Source organism: Seriola dumerili, unplaced genomic scaffold (assembly GCF_002260705.1).
Source record: "Seriola dumerili isolate Sdu_G_001 unplaced genomic scaffold, Sdu_1.0 BDQW01001892.1, whole genome shotgun sequence".
Taxonomy (NCBI): domain Eukaryota; kingdom Metazoa; phylum Chordata; class Actinopteri; order Carangiformes; family Carangidae; genus Seriola; species Seriola dumerili.
Window position 1 is genome coordinate 549,754 of NW_019176147.1, and position 12,445 is coordinate 562,198.

General features: G+C 40.5%; 1 protein-coding gene across 1 annotated transcript in view; it reads left to right on the forward strand.

The window, feature by feature from the left end:
• The first annotated feature begins 345 nt into the window (after positions 1 to 345).
• rab2a (RAB2A, member RAS oncogene family) overlaps positions 346 to 12,445 on the forward strand; it is a 25,833-nt gene continuing 13,733 nt past the window's right edge. The window contains exons 1-3 of the mRNA XM_022768928.1: positions 346 to 533; positions 8,973 to 9,044; positions 10,360 to 10,427. Coding sequence (XP_022624649.1) covers positions 488 to 533; positions 8,973 to 9,044; positions 10,360 to 10,427 — 186 coding nt within the window. The 5' untranslated portion in view covers positions 346 to 487. The remainder of the gene's footprint in view (positions 534 to 8,972; positions 9,045 to 10,359; positions 10,428 to 12,445) is intronic.

Sequence of the window (12,445 nt, forward strand, 5' to 3'; positions counted from 1 at the left end):
TTTTGGCCAGCTGGACTCTTCCAGAGCAACGATTCACTGTGTAAACGTGGGAGTTGGTAAAAGAACCAAAAAAACTAGTCGACAAACAACTCTAACAAACGAAATAAGTCCAACAGAATTTTAAGTACGTGTTTTTCGTGGATGTGGGCACAGGTCTGCTCAGTAAATTAATTGTGGCTTAGTTGCTTGGGTTACGTATGAAAAATGCCACCCTGAACTGACCCCTCTGTATATTTATTTCAGTAAAGAACGACGTATTCATACATATTGTGAAGTTTCCGAGGATACCCTGAAGGCATCATACTGTAGCGTGGCGAGGGCGGTTCGTGTGACGTAGAGCGCAGGCTTTGGCTGTTTATTGTTCCTGCCTCAGCACGGACAGAGAAAACGGGCTAAGAAGCTGCCAGCTACCTTTTTTTCACACGGTTAACGGTTGGTTTAACGAGGGTGTAACGGTCGAGACAACTGACTGCACAAACCAGGGGCCATGGCGTATGCGTACCTCTTCAAATACATCATCATCGGAGACACAGGTAAACTGCAGCAAGTGCCAGCTACACTCCCAGTTAGCATTCAACTAGCTTTTAGCTGTTAGCTAGCGGAGCATTTCCGCAGTGTTGGTTGGTCCAATGACGTGGTAAAAGCAGAGACGCAAGAAGTGGGATGACAGCTCCAATTCTTCACCGTTATCAAATTTGTATTGTATCTAAAGTACCCTGACAGTGACAGAAAATTACACACAGACACCATAACAAAAACTTTTACTATACTACTTTAGCATGGTAGTTGTTGACACTGGCAGATGTATGTCGGGCCTTTTGTCCGTTTGTGGCGAGGGTGGGGGTGTTAGCCACAGCTAACAAGCCCAGCTAACTGCCTAGCTAGCGTTTGCTATTTCACTAAATATTTAGCAAACAGCTGTCACGACTGTAGATTAACGATCAATTAGATCTCTATACACGACACTGATGATTATTACATGCATTTCTTATTTTTGTGGTTGCATCATCAAATAACACAGCTTACATTAGCTAAGCTTCTTGTCAGAAAAGGCCAAAACGTCAAGCTAAAGCCTCCAATATTCCTTGAAATGGCGTAGAGCAGTTGTTATTTCTGACCAGATTTCTGTTGCACGAATTGGACAGTGTGTTGACGTTTCTGTTCTGTACTTTTTACAGGATTGTACCTTTTTCTTTCGTCCAGGTCATTATGTGGAAAAGCATTGAGTAGTAGTTAATGTTGTCATCTGTTTATTTTCAGCTAGCTGTCCTGATGAGGGGCATGCTCTGTTAACTTGCAGTGTGGCAGCAGGTGCATTTCAAATGCTGCTGTAAGGGCTGTCATCTGAGCTACAGTGAGAAATGTAAGGGGATAATATAATGCAAGGAGCCACAAAAACAAAAACCTTGAGCCAAATATACAGTCAGGACAAACAGGTGAAGGAAGGACCAATGTAGATGTTATTAATTTTCCATGCAGTGTTTTATACATCATTAGTACAGAAGAGTAAAGCAAGAAAAACTATTTTGACGGAAGTTAATAAACATGTTGGTAAAAGATTCAGAGGGTTTCCATGGGTCCTTGATATCCTTGAAAGTTTGTCAATTTGAGAGAGAAAACCAAGGCCTTGAAAGTTTTTGAAAATAGACATTGGTCAATGAAAGTGCTTTGAGTTATATATTCTGTGCAAAAATAGAAATTTAAGTTTTTTTTTAAATATTTTTGTTTTTTTAATGTAAGTAAATAGACTGTGTTGCGGTCTGCATATGTGCAAGAGACTATATAGTCTGCAGTCACTGTAGCCATCACAGTTGAGCAGTGTTCACATGTTCAAGCCCCTCTCTTTTTTAATGGTTGTATGTGAGCTTTTGTAAAGCCTGCTAGCTTGCATTATAAAAAGTTATTAACCTTGATCCAGGTCTCAAACGGTGCTGTGAATTTGAGGGAATTTGGTCTAGAAAGTCCTTGAATTTGTTGTTTGAGAAGGTGTGGAAACCCTGTTGACAGTATACATGTGTTAATTTGCTTTACATGATCACTGATGGGCTGCTTGTTTACTTCTGGGTTATTGCGAAAGAGGTTCGTGGTTTGCCTGCTGTTGCTGTTTATCTCAAGTAGTGTCTGCTGAAGCCAAGGTCCTAGCTTGATTACATGTATGTCTACACCAGAAATAGTCTATAAAGTTCCTTGTGCATCGAAGCAGTGTTTATTTGTCAAATTTTGTCAAGTATGGCAAAATGTAGAAATGATAATTGCATTAAGTTTGACCATCCTAGGTACACTGTGACACTGGAAGGCTATGCCAAAAAAGACAGATGTTGTGATTGTGACGAGTCATGATTTTAGTGGGAATGTTGTTTTGTAATTTCATTTTCGTTGAAAAACATATAAAGATGATGATGTTCTGTTTTTTTTCCTGGGGTCTATCAAACAAGCGTGTTGCCTCATGTGTGGAGAATATGATTTGTAGGCTCTGTAGCCCCATGATGCTTCATTTATAATGGTATGTTCTGACACATATTACCTTTATCCAGAAATTGCAGCTCCTGTGATTTGGATATTGCACTTGGCCACACTGCGATTTCAATAATACTTGAATGAATTGTTCAGCCCCAGGTCGGTATGTGACCAGTAACATTACAACTGCTCATAAGTATTACTGTAGACTGCCAGAGAATCCCATACCCTCCTCTGTTGTACTGAAGTGCTTCCACAAGCGACGGTGCCACATGAGGCCCTTAAACAGACCTAAACATGCATGTATCCAGGATTTTTGTTTGGTGTCGCAAATATAATTGTCAACAGCACTTAACCTTTGACATCATAGGTCCTGTTATGTTTGTTGAATGAAAAGAAAGAAGAGAAGGAAGGAAAGAAAGAGAGCTGTTACAGACATACAGCTGTTGATCAAAACAGCCATTTCTATCCTGTCGCAGGAGGATTTTACTAATTTGGGGGAGTGTTTGGGAGCCTGTGTGATCCCTGAAGCTCCCTAACCTTACCTTGTCAAGTTGCCAAGAAAAGGTTTGTTGTTAAGATCAGGGACGTGGTGATAATTCACATAACTGCACGTCTTGATCTTAGTAAAGACGAGGTTATAATAAAGTTTTATTCTGAATGTTTTCGGTCCTTTGTAGAGGAGCCAGTTTGTGATATAACTTGACCTAACCCCACACTGTTTGGCTGTGATCCGTCTGCCCATGAATCATACTGGACCAAAAAAAAAAGAAAAAGAAAACCAAAGGAAACATTTTTTTCCCAGCTGTAACCGAATCTTTGCCGTTACATTCCAGATCCACATCGTCAGTTCTTTCACATGAGCAACATCGTCTCAACAATAATCATTTCTGTATCTGTATTTTAAAGAAGAAGTGGGGCTGGGAGTGTATCCAACTCCCAGTTTCTTAAATGTTGATAATGAAACCATCAGTCCAGCAAATCTGCAACTTTTAAAATTACAAGACCCGCAGCTGCAGGTGTGCAAATATCTGAAGGGGGCAGTTTTGTTGGGGGATGTTTGCTGATGCTGCATGATATGATTTTCGATCAACAAACAGATCAACAGTCACGCTGGTTGAAATTAGACATGTATAGAAGATAAATAGAGAGATCATATTGAGCAGGAAACTCGCCTGAACATATGAGCATTATTTTATGTTTTGACACGACTGTGCGATGCGAGTTGGTTCTGGTGATAAATTGTGTTTAGTGATATTATTTGTCTAGTTGTTTGCTAACCTGAACAAGCAGTCAGTCAGGTTCTGTTAAACACCAGACTAATCCTTTAACTTGATGAAGTCAACTATTTGCATCAAATCTTTGAAGCTGTAACCAAGAAATCTTTGGAAGTTTCATTATAATTGACTAAAACTTTAAGGTAATTAGAATAGATTATTTTTGACTAATAGTTTATTCATGCTACTAATACTTAACAGTTTACTAAAAAATAATAGTTTGAGCATTGATCCTCTGTATATTGTACATCATCATTTAAAGTAATATACTTGTGGAAAAGAACTAGTGTATATAAATAAAAAGACGTGTTAACATTTGTAAACTAAACGGCCTCCTACCAACTTTTGCTCTCAAGGTGCAACTGCAGAAACGCTGCAGGCTTTTACAATTTACTATTATTTAGATTAATTCCTTTTATGAAGTATCTATTGTTGTTTATATTGTGTTTTTATTTTGCCCTTTTGCACCCACACATCAGCTGTCAGCTCCTTATTCTGCAGACTAATGGAGAATCACCTGTTACTTTGATCAGCCAGGTGTTATCTGCCCTTCATTATCTGATGCTTTTCATAGCCTACAGTAGTTTGACATATTGCAGTTGGGTGTGTCTGTTTGTACCCTAGTAACTGCCATGTAGAGTCATGGTACACCAAAGCAAATAACTGTACATCCGAATGTAATAAGACCAGCAGCCTCGACCAGAAAAACCTGCGGTCTCCAGGCTGGTCCAGCTGATCACCGAGCTCATGCTTCATGACACAGACTCCCTCGTTTCCCCTCAAGGTCACAGTCTAACCCTAACCTGCTCCATAGCAACTGTTGTCCACATACGTCTGTCTGCGTGATGTGCTGTTGTGAGAGATGCTGACGTGATTTTCGGTTCGCTAGTCGTCCGACAGGACTAGTTGGATCATTTGGTTTAACCAGTTGGCTTAGATCTGTGGTGATCATTACCACGCCGCACTCAGAGAACGAGGAAGACACGCCAGCTCCAGCAAGTCAGTTATGTTGATGAATTTTTAAAGGTTTAATGCACAGGCAACATTTTGAGACACAGTTCTTTCTTTATTTGTATCTAAGCCACTAGTTTAATACAGTTCTGTTCCCAGTGCCATTTCCAAACCAGTTCTTGTACAGCTTTGATTAGGTTCTTACACTGAGCAGGTGAGTCTTTGTGACAGGTGATTATAACCGGGAACTCCTTTTCATGTCACTGTTTTCTGGTAATTATAAAAACATAAATTTATTCCTTTTAAACAGAAGTTACCAAAAGGGTTTTCTCAGATTGCTCGAGATTTACCTTCAATGTACCACGTCAGTGTTATTTTTGGATCCCACATCAACTCCGTTCTTAAGGAAGGATGTTTTAACCATTTATGCATTAGCTTTAGCTATCCATCTCAACTTTTGCCTCATCCTGCCTCAGGTTTGCTCGCGTACAGGCAGGTCTCTCGTCCCGCTGTCCTGGACTGCAGCAGCTGATGGTGGTTCTTGTTCTGCTCCAGTGGAGAACTGGTCCGTGCTTGGCAAGGCTGCAGAGCAGAACAAGGTCTGCTGCTGCCAGCTGCAGGTAGCGGGCTAGCTGTTGAGCTGTTGACCATTTGAACTTTGAATTTAAATACGTAAATATAGAAACTGTTAACGAAGTAATCTGTACGATTCATCTGAAAAGTAGATCATATCACCATATAAGACGTTTGAGCGCACTAATGATGTTTGCAACACAAAGCACCGCTCTTTACTTTTCTCTTTATTGCTAAAACGACACTTAACGCGTAACCTTTATATTTTATCTATATATCATTGCCACATCGGCCTGGGTTTGAATCTGGCCTGGGATCTTTGCTGTATGAGTATTCAATTAATCAATTAACTGATTGACTGACAAACAAAAACTGTCGGCAACTATCAGTGATTAATAATTTTTTTTTTTTTTTTAAGAAAAACTGGGGAAATTCTCTGGTTCAAGCTTTTCAAAACTTGGATTGTTGTTGGACAAAACACTGACATTTCAAGATGTCACCTTGGGTTCTGGGAAATTGTCCTTCAGGCATTTTCACCCTTTTCTGACATTTTTTTTTTTTAGACAAAACAATTCAAGAAAATAATTGACGGCTTAATTGTTACTGAAAATATTCTGAAATTGCAGCCCTGCATTTTTTTTAATCAGCCTTCACGTTCTCCCCTGAAATGACTCTGTACAGCAGCATTGTTCCATGGAACCCAGTCACCTGGCGGGCCTTTTGCTTTGTGATAGCCCAGCGGGTTCTTCACACACTTCACCTGAATTACCTCTGCGTGAGAAGAGCTTCTGGTTCGGTGTCGTTATTACCTCAAGCAGCAGCCGGAGGAAAGACCTCGCGCTGTAACGTATTACACAAAGTTCTCCTCTAATTATGACTCTGATTATAGCCACTCTCACCATCTGATGCACAGCGGGGTTTGATTGTGGGCTGTTATAGATACTTTGCTCACGCTGTTTCCCACAGGTGTCACACTGTCACCTCTTGTCTAGAAATAGGAGGTTATGCTGTGCTGGAATTATATGTTAATTGTATTGTGACTAATTTAGCTAATTGGAAAAAGTAAAGCAAATAGAAGCGAAATTCCTTCATGATTCCTGTGTGTTTGCTGCGGAGCGATGGTGGGAGAAAAGTGAAGCGTGTTGTAAACAGGTGTCTGTTGACCCGCACGCTCAGGTGTGATGGAGGAGACCGTGACGTGAATGTAACGTGTCTATATAGCTGCCCTCCTTGTGATCCCTCTATCCTTCCACCCATCACTTATGATCATCATCACACAATTCCTGCCTAGCAACGGCAATGCCTGGCAGCGGTAACCCTTGGAAACCACAAAGGAGAAGACCATGTCCCTCTCTGTCACCTCATTGACTCTCTGTCAGTTTCTCTTCCTGTCCATCCTCTTCTCTCCTTCACCATAAATCCCCTAACCCTGCCTCAGAGTCGAACCTGCATCTCCTCTGTGTGAACCACAGACTCTGAGCCTGAAGCACTTTTATATTCGGTTGAAGTGAAGATGATTCACTCTCATTTTTACAAACAAATAGACAGTGAGTCATTATTTCTCGTGCAGTCTCAGTGCAGTACGTTAGAGGTAAACACGGGGCAGTCCGTAGCAGTATTTAGTGTTTTGATAAATGCATCAGGAGTGAATTTGTTGCTGGTGGATTATTTTTCTTCTGGTTAAAATCTGTTTGTTGATGTAAATTAGTTCGTCTTTGCTTCTTGTAACAGTTGTTGTTGTTGTTGAATGTACATTAGCAGAGTTATTACCTTCATGAAGGAGGTTATGTTTTTACCCACGTCTGTTTGTCAGCAGGATTATGCAAATAGCACTGAACCGATTTGCACCAAACTTGGTGGAGGGACGGGGCACCGGCCGGGGAAGAGCCCATTACCATGTGGTGCTGATACATGAGAGTAGTTTCAGCATCTTCGTTAATCTTGATGTAAATGTTCATGGTGTTCAGATCTGACTTTGTTTCAAATATTACAGATTTTACAGTTACTGATTTAAGTTATCAGTTGTTTTTTCAATTCATCAATCAATTGTTCAGTCTATAGTGAACAATAAAATGAATGTATCTTATACATACGGAGGCTGAGAAAGGCCACACTCCATAGATAACAAAGCTTGTTATTCCAAACAAAGCTTGTTTATTTCATTATAATGACTTTGTTAATTGGAGATCAGATGCAGACGGAAACTTCTAGAGCTGTACAGTTAAAATGTCAGGATGACGCATTGATCAACGCATTGATCAACGCATTGATCAACGCATTGATCAACGCATCAGACAACATTTCAATCAAGGGCAGATTCAGACCTCGTCAGCTAATGAGTTGCTAAGGATTGTTGCTAAGGAGGAGTGTTACTGTGTTACTGCGACTTAGTGTTTGAGGCTTTGTCAAAATCGTTTTCTCTCGGTAATATCTTGGGATAACGAGCTTCCTGTTATCTTGAGATAACGGCACAAAAAAAATATTTGTGGCTTCCATAGTTACATTTATAAATGGAATAATTATATTTCGTTCACAGCAGAGAAACGAAAACAGAAAATGTTTGAATGTTTGTTTAATCAATTATCAAAATAGTTTCATATTTCTGTTGCTCAGCTTGTTGTTTCACTCCCCCCCCCCCAACTGTGTTTGCACCAACAAGACTGAACAGCTGAAGCCAAACTGCTTCCGACTGAGCTTCAGAAATTTTTTGTACAGGACGGTGGATTTCACTAGATTTTCATTAGAAATGGATCTTTAATCTGAAAACACAAACAAAAAAATAATTACACTGACCAATGACTCAAAAGTCAAGTATTCAAATGTAAAAATATAAAGGATATTGTACGATTAATGTCTAAAAGTGTATTATAGAAAACTATAACACTGTTTCATGTTTGGGAATCAGATTACATGTCCTGAAAAAGAAAATGTTGTGTAGAGTTCACCTGCATACGCTGCCGGAGGATGAACACTAAGACGGTGGAGCAGCTGCATCAAACCTGTTTAGTGTGTTTGTTTTTAGCACATGTGAACTTACTGTTTTTGATCTAAAGGCTTGCAAGAAAATGTTTCCTCTGTTGACGTACAGCATTTCCATATAATTTCATAATGCTATTAAAATTAGTTTTGACTCGATAATTAAATTTAATGATCCACAGCATTTTGTTTTTAACTGAATTACTAAAACTATTAAAAACCAAACATTGAAAGTTAAAGAAATGAATCCTGACACCACACGGTTGTGAGCTCAGACCATCTGAGGGTGTTTGTGGATCTGAGATCATAACGTGGTGTTAATAATGAGCAGATTCACTGGGACCCTTTTTGGAAAAACAGCAGTGAACACAACACGTAACAAAGACGCCAGCCGGTCAGTTCGCTCAAGTCATCTGAGCTGACTCATGTTGGAGAAGCAGTGTGGAAGCTTCCTGCTGGGGGTGTTTGGACTGGATGATGACTCTGATATTCCCACATTAAACATTAATTAATTATATGTAAGAAGTGATAATTACTGTTGTACATTTGTAACTTCCTGCAGAGTGTTGTCTCTCGGCGCCGTGTGGGCGGCCAGAGCTCAGGAATGCGATTTTATAACCATGTTGTGGTGTTTTATTCTCAGTGTGTGTGTGTGTGTGTGTGTGTGTGTGTGTGTGTGTGTGTGTGTGTGTGTGGCTATAATGCTCTCTCTCTGACGTTGTGTGTTTTGTCTTTCAGGTGTGGGAAAGTCATGTCTATTACTACAGTTCACAGACAAGAGATTTCAGCCAGTTCACGACCTCACCATTGGTAAGACATAATCATAACATGATCGGAAATGTATTAATGTTTAATAAATGAAAGACAGAGAGCAGTGAATGTCAGGGTTTATCTGTAGTTAATTGTTTTTTTAAATTCTGTTTTATTAATGAGGATAAACAGATTGTTGTGATTGTTCTGCTTAATTATGAGGGTTCCAACCGGATGATAATTAACTTTGCTTTGGTTTATTATTTGCTTCAATCATCGTTATCGCAATAATTAACACAAATTCAACCAAATTCCAAATTCCCCGTGAAATTACTGCAACTTTTCCGCAAATCTGACCTATTATCATAGTTTCCTGCAAGTTGAACCAATCACAGCAGTCCCTGATCAAATCCTTGATGATGTCACCAAACTCACTTCCTTGTTTGTGGTGTTGAAGCATGTTGTGAAGCTGCAGACGTGTGTGACATCACTGTTAAAGACCATGTGAAGACGCTCAAACATGTCTGACATGAAAGGGTTAAAGAGTTTTGTGGCGCTGCAACATGGTGGAGGAACCACAGGTGTAGAGCTGCCGGAGCCTCCGCAACGACGCTCCACTACGTTTATTCTCCAGAGGAAATAAAATATCAACAGTCACATGATCACGTTTATTTATCTACGTTTGAAGAAGCTGAAGATCCGATCATCACTGAAGAGTCTGTCATGGAGAGAGCTGAGAAAAACACATGGTCACAGTCATGTTGACATTTAAGGTGTAATGGAAAAGAAAAACTAAACTAAAAACATCGCAACATTCATCCCAACTTTAAAGAAAAGCTTCTGTGAAATCAGGTATTTTAGCTGCAACAATCCCAAATCCTGGAGGGACTGACCAAAGAGTTTATGTACAGACACAAAACAAATCACAGCTGTCACGTTTTCCAGTTAATAAACTTCATATCTGATGAGCCATTAGAAATGTTCAATATGTTTGACAACACACACACCAGTTCCTCTTAAGTGCATTTTGGTCAAAAGAGTCAGTTACAGTACATCGGGAAAGTGTTCAGATGTCTACACTCAGTAATGACAACGTATCTTTGCAACATTTCAGAAATAGGAGCCACTTAATATCGAACTCCAAGTGTCACAGCAAAACATCTGAATACTAATGTCAATCTGACACTTAAGTTTTTCCTTTTTTAATACATTGTCAAAAGATCCAGGGGTGTGGATTGTAGATAAATATGATTGTAGATCATGTGGGACGTTACAGAAGTGTTAGATGAGTAATTATATGATGCTTTATTATTCCAGCAGTTGAGAAACTTTCTCTAACTGCTGCTCTTTGGTCTGTGTGTGTCTTTGTGTCTAGGTGTGGAGTTTGGAGCGAGGATGATCACTATAGATGGCAAACAGATCAAACTGCAGATCTGGGATACGGTAATATATTTATCTTTGTCTCATCACATTCCCGCCTCAGTAACAACATCTGAGAAAACGTTACATTCTTTAAACAGCGTGAAGTAATGATAATAAATAATGACGATAAACTTTATTTGTAAAGAACTTTTCATACAAGAAATGAAGAAATGAAATGCACCAAGTTCTTCACATGAAAAGACATAAAATGAACAAAAACATGTTAAAAATGGAATAATAATGAAAAAACATTGAAGTAATAAATGAAATAGTAATTTTAAAAAAAGTGGTGTAAAACAATACTTTTTTTTTATTTCCATTTGTTGTAGTTTTCAAACTAAACAAATGAAATTAAAGTTTTACATTAATCAGATCAAATATTGAGCACAATCAAAACCTTCATGTCAAATACGTCGTATCTTCAAGGTGCTTTATGTGGAAACAAATTCTTTTCACTGTATAATTTGAATATATCAATAAGAGTCAGTGATATTTAAAGCTACAATATGTGATTCCTGGAAATGAAGCTAATCGCTAGCATGAGACTCAAAGGCAAACCACTCCCTGGGCTCTAAAGGGGGTTATACCATCCATCCATCCATCCATCCATCCATCCATCCATCCATCCATCCATCCATCCATCCATCCATCCATCTGCAGGATGGATACGAATTCAAACATCTAAAGTGGCACAGTGAGAATTGTTCGAACCCCTTCCTGCCCAGGTGACGTTCACCGACCACCTTACAACCTTCACTCCAACCGTCCCATGCATTCTTCTTCTTGATATTTCCTTATAGAGTATATCGACATTGGATGTAGTCAAGAGGATGTGGGAGTTTAAACTGCACGGCTGAGTGTAAATGTAAAGTAATGAGGAACCAACTGGTACATCGAGCAGGAGCCATTCAGAGGGAAGTGATGTCCCTCATGGTTTCGACTGTGGTAGAGAAGAAAGTTCAGTTTTTAATTTTCTATGACCTCGTGATGTTTTCCTTGATGTAAGAGTAGTGAAGGAGCGGGGCGCCTCGGTGGCTCACCCGGTAGAGGGCGTACCGCTTAGTCCTAGCCCTGAGTTCGAGTCCCACTCCCTCTCTCCCTCCCTGACCTTCCTGTCTCTCTCCCACTGTACTACCAGAACAAAGGACAAAAATGCCCCAAAATATAACTGTAGAAAGTAGTGAAGAAAGTGAAAAAGGATGTCATGTTTTGGCCGCTGTGATTTGTCCTGGAGGAAGTGTCCTGTACCTGCAGTTAACCAGGTGACCAGCAGATGGAGCCACAGCTCCATATTAAAACGCTGTGTGAGTGAAGAAGGCCTGATGTGAGTCCCGCTCCTCAAAACTCAGAAGAACACGGCGGGTTTTCCGTCCTACCGGCGGGATAATCATCTTCACCTCGCTGGTATTAAATACTGGATGGTTAAAATGACAAGCAGCAGTGACTGGTACAACTCACCACCACCAACAAACAGTTAGAGAAACCAGTTGGATTATTGTGTGTGTGTGTGTGTGTGTGTGTGTGTGTGTGTGTGTGTCTCTCTCTCTCTCTACACACAAGCTTACAGGCCAGATGGCAGACAGACACAGAGATCCCTCTTTTCACCCTTATTTATCATTTATTCCCTTATAGCATTATGGCTGACTGACTGACTGACTGTTCCAGTGGCCACTTAACATGGTGTGTGGTTCACTGGCCGCCTGCTCCTCTGGCTGACTGAGTCACTGACTAGTCGTCTAACTAAGCGACCGACTGCTTCACTCGCCAGCCGACCGGCTTCCCGCCGGGTGACGAACTGGCGGCCTGGTCCGCTGACTTTCTGAGTGATTCATCGACTGACTGTTTCTTACTGACTGACTGTCTGGTGTTTGAGATGAGGTCAGAGCGGTGCAGGGCTGCAGCTGCTGGGATAGAGTGCTGTTTTGTTTTCTGCTCCGGCCTGGTCCAAACACAGACAACATTGTTACAGTACAGCGGCCGGAGACAGAGGGTGAATGGACGTGGCGGCGAGGGGTGGGGGGTTGGGCGGGCGGGTGGGG